Source organism: Salmo trutta, chromosome 25, assembly GCF_901001165.1.
Source record: "Salmo trutta chromosome 25, fSalTru1.1, whole genome shotgun sequence".
NCBI lineage: Eukaryota > Metazoa > Chordata > Actinopteri > Salmoniformes > Salmonidae > Salmo > Salmo trutta.
The window spans coordinates 38872713-38891212 of NC_042981.1; the positions used below are offsets into that span (position 1 = coordinate 38872713).

General features: G+C 43.0%; 1 protein-coding gene across 2 annotated transcripts; it reads left to right on the plus strand.

Annotated features, from left to right (window-relative positions):
• The first annotated feature begins 6572 nt into the window (after positions 1-6572).
• On the plus strand, positions 6573-18126 carry cmpk2 (cytidine monophosphate (UMP-CMP) kinase 2, mitochondrial). 2 transcript variants are annotated; one of them, XR_003869574.1, is made up of 6 exons: positions 6573-7285; positions 14314-14428; positions 14633-14834; positions 15573-15806; positions 17298-17648; positions 17707-18126. XR_003869574.1 is itself a non-coding variant. In XM_029713951.1 (5 exons), exons 1-5 carry the CDS (start codon positions 6698-6700, stop codon positions 17416-17418), a joined length of 1260 nt encoding a protein of 419 aa, XP_029569811.1. In that variant the 5' UTR covers positions 6573-6697; the 3' UTR covers positions 17419-18126. The 2 variants fall into 2 exon arrangements, 1 of the variants encoding a protein (XP_029569811.1); XM_029713951.1 differs by having other exon boundaries at positions 17298-18126.
• The last annotated feature ends 374 nt before the right edge of the window (positions 18127-18500 follow it).

The following is an 18500-nucleotide window of genomic DNA, read 5'->3' on the forward strand; positions in this document are numbered from 1 at the left end:
TTTATGACTTTGAAACGCAGCCTCTTGACCTACTCTTCTACTTCATGTGTCTTTCCGGCAGACTAGACACTGTGTTGCGTATTGCTGCCTTTCGCAGATCATGCGAATTGCACATTTTGGTACCCACCAAAAAAAGGGACAAGGGGAATGTGAAAAACGTATACACTTATAAACTTATACACTTGGACACACCAAGTGTACAGGTCTAACTTAATTTGATTATATTTAAGCAATAAGGCCCAAGGAGTTGTGGTATATTGCCAATATACCAAGGCTAAGGGCTGTCCTTATGCACAACGCAACATGAAGTGCCTGGATACAGCCCTTAGTAGTGGTATATTGGCTATATACAACAAACCCCAGAGGTGCCTTATTGCTATTTAATATAATTGTTGGGTCTAATCCTGGATGCTGATTGGTTAAAACTGCATTCCAGACGGTCTCTATTCCACAAACTATAACATTGAAATGCCTATTTACTCTGTTCCATCTAACTGTGCAATCCAATGCCTCATCAGCCCAGCCATGGAAATGTATGAACTTGATCTCCACTATAAAAAGCATCTAGGCATTACTTCCCATTTCTTTTTTACTTGCATTTGGTTTTCAACAGCGCAGATATGTATAAACCTTGCTGCCTGTCTCTCCGATATTTGCAACATTGTTTCAATATGGAAATTCGATCTCCAGCTGTCCCATAGTAATGAATGTGTCGGGACAATACACAGGCAGGCAACTTTTCTCAGCCATCGAAATCATGAATCAGCTGGCATAATTTTTATGGATATAAACAAAGAAATGTCAATAGAAAACAGCTTAAACAAACGCAAATGCAGCTAATTTGCTGTTATTCTGGCTGCACTGTTTGATGTAACTGTATGTTAGCCGTAGTTGGCTAGTTAGCAAGCAAGGGATAAGAACGTTGCCAGCCAGTATGGGCAATGGAACATTTAGAATGAAAAGCTGATACTGTACAAAAAGATTTAACGACTCCGTTGCTGTCACGTCCTGACCATAGAAAGCTTTTATTTTCTATGGTAGAGTAGGTCAGGGCGTGACTGGGGGGGGCTAGTCTAGTTTATTATTTCTATGTGGGGTTCTAGGTTTGTTTTTCTATGTTGGTGATTGTGTATGATTCCCAATTAGAGGCAGCTGGTAATCATTGTCTCTAATTGGGGATCATACTTAAGTAGCTTGTTTTCCACTTGTGGGTTATGGGATATTATTTATGTTTAGTTGCCTATTAGCACTGCATTGTCGTCACGGATCGTTTATTCTTTATTTGTTTTGTCTTTGCTTAAGTTTCACTATTGAAAAATTATGTGGAACGCTACTCACGCTGCGCTTTGGTCCGATCATTCCAACGAACGTGACAGTCGCGTCTCTGGCAACCAAACTGATAGAACGAACGACCAGCCGGTTTGGGTAGCACCCTTAGATTTGTGTTGGGTCTATATCTCATGAAAGTATGAATAAATTCAACAAAATAATATTTTTTATGAAAATATGTCAATCTTTATTTGAATATGTTGGTGACCCGTTGTATAAAAGTGATAACGCCCTCGAAGCCGATGTTTGAAGGATATATTGGCATGGTTTGCCAGCCCTCAAATTTCTCTCGGGCCTAACAACACCCGTGCCAATATATCCTCCAAACACTGGCTTCGCGGGCATTATCACTTAAAAAAAACTGGTTTTCAATGCAATTGAAACATTAAACAAGTAATTTTGCATCACATCCGTGGTATATTGTCTGATATACCACAACTTTCAGCCAACCAGCATCCATGACCCAAACTACCCAGTTTATCAATAGCTACTGTGTTTAACTTTATCTTAATGACAAAAGGCGTCACTGGCATTTTGCTTTCAGTGTCGATGGTGCATTATGGAGAGGATTACCCAACTGAGCACATTTCACTATCAAATGTTCACTCATCGGCCTGGTCGGAAATTAACTCATTTTATAATGCAATTTCTGAATTACATTTCCTATTGATAGGCCTATTACATTTTCATACAAATTATATTTTGATGTCCAATTTCATTGTGGTCATGCGATTAATTTCAGAATTGTAGGCCAATTCTTTATTTGTTTTTTTTTTGCAATTCATTAATATCAGTGTTCTGCCATGGCCAGCGAAGAGCCCGGATCTCAATCTCATTGAGCACATCTGTAACCTGTTGGATTGGCGGGTGAGTGCTAGGGCCATTGCCCCCCAGAAATTTCAGGGAACTTGCAGGTGCCTTGGTGGAAGTGTTGGGTAACATCTCACAGCAAGAAATGGCATATCTGTTTCAGTCCATGAGGAGGAGATGCACTGCAGTACTTAATGCAGCTGGTGGCCACACCAGATACTGACTGTTTACGTCAGTATCCCCCCCCCCCTTTGTTCAGGGACACATTATTCAATTTCTGTTAGTCACATGTCTGTGGAATTTGTTCAGTTTATGTCTGTTGTTGAATCTTATGTTCATACAAATATTTACATGTTAAGTTTGCTGAAAATAAACGCAGTTGACAGTGAGAGGACGTTTCTTTTTTTGCTGAGTGTTTTATTTATACACTGCTCAAAAAAATAAAGGGAACACTAAAATAACACATCCTAGATCTGAATGAATGAAATAATCTTATTAAATACTTTTTTCTTTACATAGTTGAATGTGCTGACAACAAAATCACACAAAAATAATCAATGGAAATCCAATTTATCAACCCATGGAGGTCTGGATTTGGAGTCACACTCAAAATTAAAGTGGAAAACCACACTACAGGCTGATCCAACAAGTCAAAATGAGGCTCAGTAGTGTGTGTGGCCTCCACGTGCCTGTATGACCTCCCTACAACGCCTGGGCATGCTCCTGATGAGGTGGCGGATGGTCTCCTGAGGGATCTCCTCCCAGACCTGGACTAAAGCATCCGCCAACTCCTGGACAGTCTGTGGTGCAACGTGGCGTTGGTGGATGGAGTGAGACATGATGTCCCAGATGTGCTGAATTGGATTCAGGTCTGGGGAACAGGCGGGCCAGTCCATAGCATCAATGCCTTCCTCTTGCAGGAACTGCTGACACACTCCAGCCACATGAGGTCTAGCATTGTCTTGCATTAGGAGGAACCCAGGGCCAACCGCACCAGCATATGGTCTCACAAGGGGTCTGAGGATCTCATCTCGGTACCTAATGGCAGACACATGCACATTTGTGGCCTGCTGGAGGTCATTTTGCAGGGCTCTGGCAGTGCTTCTCCTGCTCCTCCTTGCACAAAGGCGGAGGTAGCGGTCCTGCTGCTGGTTTGTTGCCCTCCTACGGCCTCATCCACGTCTCCTGATGTACTGGCCTGTCTCCTGGTAGAGCCTCCATGCTCTGGACACTACGCTGACAGACACAGCAAACCTTCTTGCCACAGCTCGCATTAATGTGCCATCCTGGATGAGCTGCACTACCTGAGCCACTTGTGTGGGTTGTAGCCGCCGTCTCATGCTACCACTAGAGTGAAAGCACCGCCAGCATTCAAAAGTGACCAAAACATCAGCCAGGAAGCATAGGAACTGAGAAGTGGTCTGTGGTCACCACCTGCAGAACCACTCCTTTATTGGGGGTGTCTTGCTAATTGCCTATAATTTCCAGCTGTTGTCTATTTCATTTGCACAACAGCATGTGAAATGTATTGTCAATCAGTGTTGCTTCCTAAGTGGACAGTTTGATTTCACAGAAGTGTGATTGACTTGGAGTTACATTGTGTTGTTTAAGTGTTCCCTTTATTTTTTTGAGCAGTGTATGTTCACTCTCCGTACTTGCTTCTCATCATCAGCGTCGGTTCTTACAGAATGCGGAAGCCACCAATTGAAGCAACGAGGAGTGCTAGCTTTTCGGTAGGTGGTGACGTCAGGTCCGAGGGCCGCCGCAGATTAAACGTTCACTCTCCGTACCTGCTTCTCATCATCAGCGTCGGTTCTTACTGAATGCGGAAGCCACCAAATGAAGCATCGGGGAGTGTTGGCTTTTCGGTGCCTTAGTTGGCTCGTTGGGCTTCCACGCCCTAGCTGGCTCGAGAGGTTTCCTTGCCCCGGTTGGCTCGGCAGGCGCTCATCCCACGTCAGGCTTCCGCCGGATCGTCAGGGTTTTATGCCTCAGCCGGATCATCAGGCTCCCACGTCCCAGCAGGATCATCAGGCTGTCACACCTCAACCGGATCGCCAGGCTCCCACGCCTCAGCTAGTTCGCCAGGCTCCTACGCCTCAGCCTGCTCCCGCTCTCCCTCCTTAGCACTTGAGGGCGCCAGGCTGCCCAATACTACGCACTCCTGCCACCATCATTACGCACACCTGCTTCCCTCGTCACGCGCATCTGCGATTCATTGCACTCACCTGGAGTCAATCACCTGTGTCATTACTTCCCCTATATCTGTCTGTTCCCCAGCTCTGTTCCCCCTCACACCTGCTTTCCTCCGCATTGATTGTCGTATCTCGTTTTGTTCCCCCGATTCTGACGCTTTTCCTGTCCTGTTCCATGTCTGTGCAAGATTAAATGTTCACTCTCCGTAACTGCTTCTCATCATCAGCGTTGGTTCTTACAGGAAGGAAATATCTGTTTAGAACAGAAAGAACATTAAGAAAGGAAAACAAGGAAAGAAAATTAAGCTTTACTTGATTTAGGTATTCAGCTTCAGTAGCAACAGATGAAGGCTTATAGGCCTGCTTAATATAAGGGGACTGACTATTGTCCCATTGAGAATCTCCAGATCTGATGAGACACAGATCAAGACAAGATTACAACATACTGTAGTAAACAAAGACATTATGTCAGGCCCAAGAGAACCCCTCCTCATCGTGCTCTAGTGAGCAATCTTATCAGGGGTGGGGATTTAGTTATCCCAATAGACATTTACTGCACATTTAGGCTACAGTAGGCCTACAACATTTTCAGCAAACTGAAATGGATGGAGAACAATAGCATATAACTTTAAGCTACAGTAGTCGCCTCTTAAAATTGGAATGGTTGTATGGCAACAAGCCTGATCCAGATACTGAATAAATGTGCTTCCTGTAAATTGATTGTGATTAACAAACATCATTCTGTATCATGCAAAGTCATCTTTTTTTATTTATTTGCGATACATTACATACAGAGACATATGTAACACACTGCAAATAGTATTAACTGTATTCATAAATTCCGCACATTTCACCCACTGCTAAATTCCAAATACTACATGAAAGTGAAAATAAGCCTCTTGGCTGGTGAATAGAACATGTAAAAAATAAATAATTGGATAACAGGACATATAAGGAAAAAACAACAAAACTGAACATACAAAAAGCACGTTATCACTTTGTAATTCCGGCACCACTCACAGACCTTGAAGAAGATGTCCAGGTGGCTCTTCCTGCCCTTGGCTCTGCCAATAGTCTGGTTGGTGTACTCGTCAAAGCTGTCACAGGAAATGGCCAGAATGTCCTAGTATTAGCCAACGAGTGTTTTGGTGATAAAACTGACATCATCTCAAACAATGTTATTTTGAAACGCCAATGATTTTAAAATGTATTAATATCCAGACATCCATGTGATAGTTTATATTTATTGAAATGAAAATATCAACAAGTCGTTTTTAAAAACACTTTGATGATCCAAGTCAACTGCAAGGCCTTTCAAATAAAACGTGTGAAATGCTTCTCTGAGTTTGCTTTTTGTGACCTCATATCAAAAACTAACCCGGTGCTGACATCTAGTGTCAATCACATTAACTTGTTTTTCCTGAGAATAATGTGGATTGTTTGTTTATTATGGGTGCATTATGATATAATGACAATCACCAGGTAACGTTGGTCAGCCTACCATATTTATTTTAACACAGAAATGAAAATGAAAACCATCATACCATACGTTTGGAACAACTTTTCTCTGATCATGCTGCCATTGCTGCCAATACTGACACTTGGGTGCACGACTTGAGTAGAGAACAACATTACTAGTCTTCAGCTGTCCTGTCCTGTTGAAACTTCTGATGCATGGCTAACTTGACTCCGCAATAAATGAAGCGTCTCCTGGCGTTGTAATGTAACTGATCTTCAAAACGTCACCTGGGCAGTTGAATAGGCCTCCCACAAAAACGGGTTAAATCCACGCCATTTCAACCAAACAATTAAATGTGATCATGTTGAATCAACGTGGATAACGGATTGAATTGAAAAGTGCTTGGAACCTAAATCCAATGTCATGGTCATTTTTAATTCACCTTTGTTGACGACTCAACCAAATGTAGGCTAAATCAAAACTAGACGTTGACTGCCCAGTGGGCTACCTACTGTATGAGTGTGGTTCACTCGGCTAAAAACAGCGCTCTAAAAACTTGAAAATAAAAATTAATGTATTTATTCAAATTCAGTCCTATTACATGCCTACATACGTAAGTGCTTATAATAAAAAAGCCTGCGCTTTGAATAGGCCTTCATAATAATAGCGCTAAGCAAATTAGCTGACTCATTTGTGTAATTTAGGTGAGGCCATGGGACAGTAGGTAACAGCCATATTATGATAGGCACACCTTTTCACTTTCGTTTTTGGTATTATGGGTCAAGTGGCTCAAGTTTCGGTTTGCTTGTCAAGCGCCATAAGTTTCGTTTCCCCCTCAGTTTCCCAAATCAGGCGTGAGTTGTGATTCAGCTGAAAGTGCATTTTGTTCGTGGTTTGATTCAAGATGGCAAGACGCATGATGTCCCGGTTTGGCCAGTGGTCTTCTTATGTTTTTGCAGTAGACTTCGATACGAATTCTGACCCAATCTACTTCGCCCTAGCAAGCAAGCATAGCGAGCGGCCACAAGTGTTCAGAAATGTCCTCGCTGATGAAACATGCTACTCGCTCCATGTCCAGAGCGATGACAAAATTGAAAGAGCAAAGTTTTATGGAGGACTGAAAAACAAACTTTCAAAAGAGTTACCTCCAGAATGTACGATTTTGGAAATGTTCACATTTCAGCCTAATGTCAAAGATTCTGTCATCAAAGGATATTTTATAAAAGACGCATCTAAGTCCTCAGCGACTGAACGAGTATTAGGCGAGTTGCTTCGCAATGACCCAGTCTATGTATGCTCCTACTTGTGCGGGGGAGAGGACAGACAGTGGTCGCAACACCTGTGGTCCAATACAGAAGACGGTTGGGTGGAGGTGTTGGAGAAATACTGCGTGGTACCTGCTGAAAAGCCAGAGCATCATCCTTCAACTCTCAACATCATCAACTATGACGTGTTCTACAGTTTTGAGGATGCCTACAAAGTTCTGCAACAGGTTTGAATAGTGACACTTTTAAGTTTCAAATCAGTTGACACATGTTGCCGTGTATTTGTGCAGTTGTCATTATGTGTATAGAGCTGGCTAGTTTGTAATCCTAAAACCCTCGAAATTAGTTACATCTGGTTTGCATAGGATTGTGGGTAGTGATGCACCAATATTACATTTTTGGCCGATACTGATATCCGATATTTTCCTTGTAAAAAAAGATACCAATAACCGATATTTAAAATTTTAGCGCTTTTTAAGCATTCTAGTACAGTTAAATAGTTAACACACACACATGGACGCAGTGGTCTAAGGCACTGCATCTCAGTGCAAGAGGCATCACTACAGTCCCTGGTTCGAATCCAGGCTGTATCACATCCGGCCGTGATTGGGAGTCCCATAGGGCGGCGCACAATTGGCCTAGCGGCGTCCGGGTTTGGCCGGGGTAGGCCGTCATTGCAAATAAAAATGTGTTCTTAACTGACTTGCATAGTTAAATAAAGGTTACACACACACACACACCACACTGACCAAAAATATATTTTGTTGGCATTTACGTATGTCCCCATTACCAGTAAAACATAATCAAAACCTATTTCTTTCACTTACTTGCTGTGCTGTTTCATTGTTCACTTGTTCAGTCGTTTCATTCTCAACCAGGATTTCTATGGGACGCCGTTTGGGTCTTTGCTAAGGAACCCCGTTTGGGTCTTTGCGTGTCAAAAAAGAAAACAATGACCAGGAGATAACACTATTTGACGTGTAAAATAAGCTTGTTGACCAATCAGGACCTGAATATGACTGCATGTCACGTAATAGTTATTACACATTGATTACACTATCACTTGTATTTCATGTCACAACGATTCATCGATACGTATGCTATGATGCTGGTAAAGTTGTTTCGCGCACCTACAGTGCTGTTTCAGTAGCTATAGTTAGCTAGCTAACTGTATAGCTAGGTGTCATCATCTAAAATAACCCTAATTTATAAGACAGTTTGTATTTGATTGATGGTGGTCAGACCCATCTATGTGAAGCTAGCCACAATAAGGATTAGCCACAATAGTGGACTTAACGGTTAGTCTTCAAAAAAAAAGTATGGCATAATTCTACTATTTGTATTCAATTGCATCGCTGTCAATGACATACTTTTATTTTAAAGGCAAACCGCAAATTCCACTATTGTGCCTAATCCTTATTGTGGCTAGCTTCACAACACATAACCATTGAACTTCAGTTCATGAAAATAATAGCTAGCCAGCTACTTAACCCTGTTTCCCAAAGCTAATGTTATGAGCAGCCAGCTAGCTTCATCTGGCTAGTGAGTCTCGACCGGACTGGGTTATGTGTTGTGAAGCTAGCCACAATAAGGATTAGGCACAATAGTGGAATTTGCGGTTTGCCTTCAAAATAAAAGTATGTCATTGAAAGTGATGCAAATGAATACAAATAGTGGAATTATGCCTCACTTTTATTTTGAAGGCTAACTGCAAAGTCCACTATGGTGACTAATCCTTATTGTGGCTAGCTTCACATAGATGGGTCCGACCACCATCAATCACATACAGTGAGGGAAATAAGTATTTGACCCCTCTGCAAAACATGACTTAGTACTTGGTGGCAAAATCCTTGTTGGCAACCACAGAGGTCAGACGTTTCTTGTAGTTGGCCACCAGGTTTGCAAACATCTCAGGAGGGATTTTGTCCCACTCCTCTTTGCAGATCTTCTCCAAGTCATTAAGGTTTCGAGGCTGACGTTTGGCAACTTGAACCTTCAGCTCCCTCCACAGATTTTCTATGGGATTAAGGTCTGGAGACTGGCTAGGCCACTCCAGGATCTTAATGTGCTTCTTCTTGAGCCACTCCTTTGTTGCCTTGGCTGTGTGTTTTGGGTCATTGTCATGCTGGAATACCCAGCCCTGGCTGAGGGAAGGAGGTTCTCACCCAAGATTTGACGGTACATGATGGCCCCGTCCATCGTCCCTTTGATGCGGTGAAGTTGTCCTGTCCCCTTAGCAGAAAAACACCCCCCAAAGCATAATGTTTCCACCTCCATGTTTGATGGTGGGGATGGTGTTCTTGGGGTCATAGGCAGCATTCCTCCTCTTCCAAACACGGCGAGTTGATGCCAAAGAGCTCCATTTTGGTCTCATCTAACCACAACACTTTCACCCAGTTGTCCTCTGAATCATTCTGATGTTTATTGTAAAACTTCAGACGGGCATGTATATGTGCTTTCTTGAGCAGGGGGACCTTGCGGGCGCTGCAGGATTTCAGTCCTTCACGGCGTAGTGTGTTACCAATTGTTTTCTTGGTGACTATGGTCCCAGCTGCCTTGAGATCATTGACAAGATCCTCCCGTGTAGTTTTGGGCTGATTACTCACCGTTCTCATGATCATTGCAACTCCACAAGGTGAGATCTTGCATGGAGCCCCAGGCCGAGGGAGACTGACAGTTCTTTTGTGTTTCTTCCATTTGCGAATAATCGCACCAACTGTTGTCTGTCACCTTCTCACCAAGCTGCTTGGCGATGGTCTTGTAGCCCATTCCAGCCTTGTGTAGGTCTACAATCTTGTCCCTAACATCCTTGGGGAGCTCTTTGGTCTTGGCCATGGTGGAGAGTTTGGAATCTGATTGATTGATTGCTTCTGTGGACAGGTGTCTTTTATACAGGTAACAAACTGAGATTAGGAGCACTCCCTTTAACAGTGTGCTCCTAATCTCAGCTCGGTACCTGTATAAAAGACACCTGGGAGCCAGAAATCTTTCTGATTGAGAGGGGGTCAAATACTTATTTCCCTTGTTAAAATACAAATCAATTTATAACATTTTTGACATGCGTTTTTCAGGATTTTTTTTTGTAATTCTGTCTCTCACTGTTCAAATAAACCTACCATTAAATTATAGACTGATCATTTCTTTGTCAGTGGGCAAACGTATAAAATCAGCAGGGGATCAAATACTTTTTTCCCTCATTGTAAGAACTGTCTTATAAATTAGGGTTATTTTAGACTATGATGTCAAGGCTTTGGGTAACTGGTGAGAAGGAGTCAGGCGCAGGAGAGTTGAGATGCGTGGACAAGGTATTTAATACAAAAAAAACAACAGTATAGAAACACTACAACGGTGCGTGAAATATACCGGTACCATGAATAAACGGGCGTAAATTCAAAACCCGGCAACAAAATACCAGCCGTCAGATACAGCTATTAACATAGAACAAACACGCACACAAACATGGGGGAAACCAGAGGGTTAAATAATGAACATGTAATGGGGGAATTGAAACCAGGTGTGTAAAAACCAAAGTCAAAACAAATGGAAAATGAAAAGTGGATTGGTGATGGCTAGAAGGCCAGTGAAGTCAATTGCCGAACGCCGCTCGAACAAGGAGAGGGACCGACTCCGGGGGAAGTCGTGACAGATGACACCTAGCTATATAGTTAGCTGGCTATAGCTACTGAAACAGATTATGTTGTGTTATTTGACACGTCAAATAGTGTTTTTTGATGTGTATCTTTTTTAACACGCAAAGACCCAAACAGCGTTCCATAGAAATCCTTTTTGAGAAGGAAACGACTGAACAAATGAACAATGAAACAGCACAGCAAGTAAGTGAAAGAAATAGGTTTTGATTATGTTTTACTGGTAATGGGGACATACGTAAATGCTAACAAAATAACTTTTTGGTCAGTGTGGTGTGTTTGTGTGTGTGTGTGTGTGTAACCTTTATTTAACTAAGCAAGTCAGTTAAGAACAACTTCTTATTTACAATGACGGCCCGGACGACGCTGGGCCAATTGTGCGCCGCCCTATGGGACTCCCAATTACTGCCGGATGTGATACAGCCTGGATTCGAACCAGGGACTGTAGTGACGCCTCTTGCACTGAGATGCAGTGCCTTAGTCAGCTGCGTCCATGTGTGCGTGTTAACTATTTAACTATACTAGAATGCTAAAAAGGCCGCAAAATGTTTTAATATTGGTTATCGGTATCTTTTTTTTTTTGCCAGGAAAATATCGGATATCAGTATCGGCCAAAAGTTTAATGTCGGTGCATAACTAGTTACACTAGCAGCACAGTTACAGTCACTAACACGCTACTATGAAAACAATCTTAACTAGCTCTGCTAGTTTGAGTAAAATAGTCAGAGTGAGGTTTTCTCTCATATCTGTCGGTAACTAGCAAGCTAGCCAACTTTAGCCAGTTAGCTTTGGTGCTTGACTGCTGTTGTGAGGTCAGAACGCTCGGATCAACCCTACTCCTTGACCAGAGTCCAGTGTGTGCTCTGAAGGCTCCAAGAGCGAAACGCTCTGAAGTTATGAACTGACAATCTGACAACACTCTGAATTTACAAACAGCCCAGACAGGGCCGGCACTGGACGTTCTGCCGCACTCGGCGAGACAAAAAACTGCAGCCCCCCTCTTATCCCAGCCCAACTTTATTCTCAGCTAAAAGTCTCAGGAACAGAACATAATAGCAGTCCAATTCATAGGCTTATGCTGCAAATTTAAACAAACATTTTAAGACATCTGGTTTATAGGCTATATAATCAGTTAAATGTCAATAACATAGCCTAATATAGATTACATTGATAAAATCAGCAATAACTCTATTACCTTCATTTTTTATATTTCTTTGTGTGTTGATTGGGGAAAAACAGCTTGCAATCAAGAGAAAATGTTGTGCTGAAAAAGTCTTTAAAGAAAGTTGGATAGTGAAAATAGGGATGAATGGGGAAAAATGGACAGAGAAATAGGCATTCTTATCATATTTTTACAATGTCAAACCAGAGTGTCTTGTTTGCAATGCTCTTTTCAAATAATGAATTCTTAGACATCCTTATGAATCTAAGCATGGCACTTTCAAAAGTTACCTTTCCACCCAGACAGAGGCTCTATCGATGCAGAAAAATGTAAGCTTCAACTGCTGGCTACTTGTCTATTGCATAACCCAACAACAGAAGTGCTTCCCTAAAAGCCTCCTGGGTTTAAACAAACATCTTCTCTTTTCAGAAAGTGAAAAGCTCAATTAATTAGGGACAGAATAGCAAAGTCATTTTTTTTATCTCCTCGAATATTATCGGCTGCAGCTCAGCCTCAGAATGTCATAGAGAGTAATCAATATATCCTTTTTTGCATCGGAGTCACGTCCTTCGCGGGCATTTTAAAACTTGTTTCTACCATAAGGCATCATCGAGTTAAGCATTGTTATGGAACGCTTTATATAATCTGGATACTTTTTATGTATTTATTTCAAAATATAAAGCAAACAATAGATATCCTTTTTGCTCTTTTCTTTAACAAAGGGTATGGGATACCCTCACTCAATTCGATCCCTGGTTTTTAAGGATTGCATGTGACAGTATCGGAGGATTTGGCTATACCGACATCTATGGATATCATAACTGTGTCTGTTAAAAAGGTAGGCCTACCACTTGTTTTTTTGAATAGAAAGATATAGGCTCCAATTATCTATGTAATTCTATGATTAGGCTCATAGAAAATGTTGGTGCGTGCGTGCACATATAGGAGGTCCCTTGCCTGGAAGAAGGGGATTTTACTTTAACATCTGCAGTGGAGCGTTACAATGTTGCAATCACTATGCAGCCAACTGCCTATAGTAGGAAACCGAGTTTCTTACCAATAATATGCCACCTGTTATCACACATGGTACGATCCCGCAATTGTTACAATTACAATAAAAATATAACACTTTTATTCAACGTATAGTTTAATATTCCTGTAAGACTGTAAAAAGAGTGAGATCATTTGAGCGTTTGGAAACAAGTGCTTTCATAAATGCATGGCGGGCCTCGTTTCACTGGAGCAGTGTAAAATAAGCCCTGTGTCATTTGACCCAGGCTTAACTAATTTAGTTTATTTACATCTCGAATTTGATTGTCCAGCATTAGTTTCAGCATTTATTTATTTCGTGGCCCGCCTAGAGTGGCCTCTTTTCTCTGCAGTGATTGCAGTCAGCAATGTTTTCTCTCTGGTTATTCATTTATTCAAGTCTACATTTAGTAATTGCCTAGTTAAATAAAGGTAAAACATTTTTTTTAAGTGCGCGTGTGTTAATCCAGAGATTCTTACCTTTGCCTCGATTCGGCAGTCTCGTCCAGATCATCATGGCCCTGGTGAGTGATGTGAAGCTTGAGCTATGCATTTGTAGTTCTGTATGATAGCCACATTAGCAGCTAATTAGCATTTCATTATTGGGTGGTAAATACAGGCGAATAAATTGATAAAAGTCACCATGTCTGAGGCCTCCAGAGTGGCGCAGTGGTCTAAGGCACTGCACCGCAGTACTGCCGCGTCACTACAGCCTGGGATCGAACCAAGGCAGTGTCACAATCAGCCGTGACTGGGAGTCCCATAGGGCGGCTCACAATTGGCCCAGCACCGTCCGGGTTAGGGGAGGGTTTGGCCGGGGGGGGCTTTACCTGGCTCATCGCGCTCTAGCAACTTCTTGTGGCGGGCCGGGAGCCTGCAGGCTGACATCGGTTGTTAGTTAAACAGTGTATCCTCCGACACATTGGTGAGACTGGCTTCCAGGTTAAGCGAGCGGGTGTTAAGAAGCGCGGCTTGGTGGGTCATGTTTCGGAGGAGGCATGACTCGACCTTCTCCTCTCACGAGCCCGTTATGGAGTTCCAGCGATGAGACAAGATCATAATCACGAAAAAGGGGGGTAAAAATGTCACCTTGTCCGAGGGGGATTTACACGGTTATCAAAATGTCACGCCAGGGTAAGCCTACACGAAACGCAGAGCTTATTTGAAGTGTTTCTAAAATCCACAATGGATAAAATGAATGGAGGAAAAACATTTGGAACCATTTCCGTGTTTGAGTATGGGTATTATGACTCATACTGTGGTAATCTATATAAGCCTAATATACTGTGTGCAGTCAGAGACAAAATAAAAACCTAGCAATGTCACACTCCAGTGGTGGACAAAGGAATAACATGATATTCAAGCAGGCCAACTACAACTTTATCTCATCTCTATCTACTTTGCTCCTCATCTGTAGTGTGTTGACATCATCCCTGAGTCCAAGGCAGTGCTGGAGCTTGTGGACCAGCGACCCGAGCCTAAGGAGAAAACAGCCTTTCCTGTTATTGTCATAGAGGGATTGGATGCTACAGGTTAACACCATCACTACTTCACTATTGTCCTTGCCAATTCAATGTAGCCGATTGTATACGGCCAGGAGTTTTCCTTTCTGATCACGTCACATGGTCAGGAAAAACTCAGGTCATACAAAACTGAATGCTCTTTCAGTCAGTTGCTTTCAAATTTGTCTCTTTTTTTTCCTTCTCTAATTTCTCTCTATTCCCACTACTGCTCAGGTAAAAGCACTCTGACTGAGTCTCTGACGGAGGCACTGGGGGCCACTCTCCTGAAGTCCCCTCCGCAGTGTCTGTCCCCATGGAGGGCCCGCTTCGACACTGAGCCCCCCCTCATCCGTAGGGCCTTCTACGCCCTTGGGAATTACCTGACAGCAGGACAGATAGGCCAGGAGGCCAGACAAGCACCTGTCATTGTAGACAGGTAAGGGCAGGATGAAATAGCTTTGGTGTTGTAGCAAGTTCGATGAGTTGGTATATGTCATCCCTTCTGAATGTATGGCTGTGTCTGAAATCTGATTTGCCTACTTCTTACTAAAACTACATACCGTGTACTAACCATCAGTGGCTGTCGGTGCTGTTTAAGATGAGGGAGGACATATACTTATTTCTATTACAGCATGTTGGATGACTGTCATTCATATTCCATTCACCCAGCTCAATGTAACATCCATAGGTTTAGGCTGCTGCATGATACTCAACTTTTCCCTATACCCATCATTTTTATGAGCATTTACAGTATGCTTACACCAGAGATCACCAGAGATCTGTATATAATGATGAGATGCACGACTCCGCCCTAACAATGGGAGTCGTTGTCCCAAAGACGGGAAGGCGGGCGACAAGCTTAGGTCCACAATAAATATCTCTATACTATAAAACGTTGTATTTTCACATACCCAATCAGCCTACTGTTTAGAACGCAAGTACGGGTATTCGGACACGGCCATTGTATGGTGCAAATTGTATGTGTAACTCAAACACATTGCCTTAGTAGACTATGCCACTTCAATGTCATAAAAGTGGAAAAGCACAGGAAAGGTTCCAATTTTCAACATAGCTGGGAATGAACCACCAAACAACACCAGTATACCAGACATAGTCTCTGGTCTTTGAGGCTCACAACATCCCACTATCTCCCTATACTCTCCATTCCTCCCAGGTACTGGCACAGCACAGCAGCCTACGCCATTGCCACGGCAGTGGGTGGTAAGCTGGGTAACCTGCCCCAGGCTGGCAGTGAGGTGTATGGCTGGCCAGGGGACCTCCTGAGGCCCAGCCTGGTGCTGATGCTCAGCCTCAGCTCACAGGAGAGGATTAGGAGACTACAGGTCAGAGGTCAGGACAAGACCATGGAGGAGGAGGAGCTGGAGGCCAACCACCTGTTCAGACAGAAGTAAGAATTCTTGTGCAGGGCCTGTGGTCTAGTGGGAGCACACCTGTCTCAAGCGCACATGTCGACCGCAGAGGCCGGGGTTTGATCTCTGTGTCCAACCTTCCTACAGTGTCTCCCCTTCATCTATCCCCCCTCTACTTTGACCAAAAGAGTAAGATGACTGAAATTCAGACGAAACTATACTTCAAGTTTATCACTGTATTAGAATGTGATACAGCTCACACTACTGAAGTGAGTAGATATACAGTAGTACATATTACATGTTCTACTCCAATATATTGACAGCACCTACTGTTTCGGTGTATGTATAAAGACGTGGAGAACGCACACACTTTACAGCGGTTTATTAACATACCTTACACACTGCTGAATTGAAGTGGTCAGATGAGCATCACTAACTGTGATCTGCACACACACACACACACACACAGTCTTGTTTAACCAACCTTGGGGGTACATACAATTGATTCCCATTGAAAATCCTACTTTCCTGAACCTAACTTCTAATTCTAACCATAAACCCCATAGAATTAGACCTTTTCCTTGTGGGGCCCGACAAAATGTCCCCTGTTGGTCAAATGTTGGTTTATTTACTATTCTGGTCCCCACAAGTTTAGTTAAACATGTCCACACCCTACACACACACACACACACACACACACACACACACACACACTACTGTACCTAATTGAGTGAGGACATCAGGTCCTACTCCGTCTTAGTCTGACCCATCAAACACTTAACAATCAATTACCATCCCGAGGGGAACCATCTGATGAGGAAAGAACAAGTGATTAGTTGCTGAGTTGGTGTGCTCCATTACGCACTGCTAGTAGTCAGACTGGTCGATGGCAACTTTCCTTCATTCTGCCCGCTGACATCCTGGGCTTTGTCCCAAATGGCACCCTATTCCCTACATAGTGCACGGCCTTTGACCTGGGCCCATTGGGCTCTGGTCAAAAGTAGTGCACCATGTAGGGAATAGGGTGCCATTTGGGATGAATGCTTTTCACATGGGCTCACCAGATATTCAACCAGCAGTCATTATCCTCGAGGAAGACGGCTGTTGATCACTGTTGACAGTCTGGACTCTGGCTCTCAGTCCATCACCTGTCCAAACCTCTGGCATGATGATTGTGTGCTGTCAGTTGTTGTTTTTTAATCTTCTAGACCATTGTTCTTACTATTGCTCAATGTCCACTATGGCCATATGTTTTGGTACTTGTTGTGTGAAATATATCACGGTATATGGATAGACCAGGCAAAGGCATAGCAATTTGCAGTCTAAACTTGACATACAACTATCGAAAACCATTGTGATCATTATTTTATAGCTTTACTCATCCTTATTGCCCTTAGCTTTTTCCTGGTTAGTTCATGTGATCAGGAAAAGCAATTAATTTGGTATACCATCTCAAAAGTACTGCTGACCCAGATTTTAAGTGCTTTGTTAATTTGTGGAACGTAATTACTTATTCTCTTTGTCTGCAGAGTGGAGGAGGCTTACCAGCGGGTTGAGGGCCCTGCCTGCGTCACTGTGGATGCCAGTCCTTCTCCAGACCAAGTGCTCCAACAAGTGCTGCTTTTAATTAGGGAAAAATGCCACTTGTAAACAGCTCCTCTCCTCCTCTCCCAGTCTTTCCCCAGATGGCTGATATTCCGTTGTGGTCCACTAGGTGGTAGTAGAGTGCCATTGATTTGACAGAGGCAGGGCGAGTGAGAAGAGGGCAGGGTGTAGTGGAGGGTCTGGACTGTGGATAAGCCTCATATGGCAAAGGGCCAGTACTACACACTCACACACACAATCATGCATGCACACAGTAGCACATAGTCTCTCTCCTTCACACACACACACACACACACACACACACACACACACACACACACACACACACACACACACACACACACACACACACACAGAGATAGAGCCAAGACCCCGACCAGTGCATGTCACAACATGTCCTATTCTGTATGACTGCCATCAGTGAGATGAGGAGAAACGTTATTATGAATGCCATTGTGTTCTGTCAGTAGTGATACTTAGGGATATGCAGCCAGACAGCCCGCGGTGACAACCATTTTTATTAGGCCTGAGATTCAGGAAATGAAAGGCAGGGTTTGTATATTCATCAGTCACTTCTATTTCATTGAAACGTATGGGCCAGCAGCTAACTCTACATTTTCCTTTTGAAGTAGCTATATGGACCCAGGGATTAAAACGCACACACAGAGCAATATGATACATTTCACATTACAATAACACTGCTCAATTGTTTGAGTACTATTTCAAATTAAAGGAAACATGTTAAATATACCAGAAGTCTGGCTCTGAACTGTTCTTGTCCGAGTGTCTTATATAAGGAATATTATACAGTGCGATGTCAGGAGGGTTTTCTTTATGCACGGGTACTCTGATGCTTTCAACTACAGTGTACGTGAGTGAGATGTGCATTTGAAAAGCTCTGTGACAGATGCCATGTATTGTGCCACTGAAAATAACTGCGTATGAGGCAGTGAAAGCGGCGCACATGATGTGCTTATCAAAATGCAAACTGTGCACTCATGCACATACACCCATGTGCACACACATGTGCACAAAACATACGCACACAAACCCTCTCTCTCTCCTCCTTCTTCGCTCTCTGTATCTCTCCCTCCCCTCTATCACCAATGCACACACGCACACACCCG

Bases quoted from the DNA above. Each gene is read 5' to 3' on its own strand.
- cmpk2 (XM_029713951.1), top strand. From the start codon at position 6,698: ATGGCAAGACGCATGATGTCCCGGTTTGGCCAGTGGTCTTCTTATGTT. The intron at 7,286-14,313 runs GTTTGAATAGTG...CCTCATCTGTAG, and splicing joins CCTACAAAGTTCTGCAACAG to TGTGTTGACATCATCCCTGA. The intron at 14,429-14,632 runs GTTAACACCATC...ACTACTGCTCAG, and splicing joins AGAGGGATTGGATGCTACAG to GTAAAAGCACTCTGACTGAG.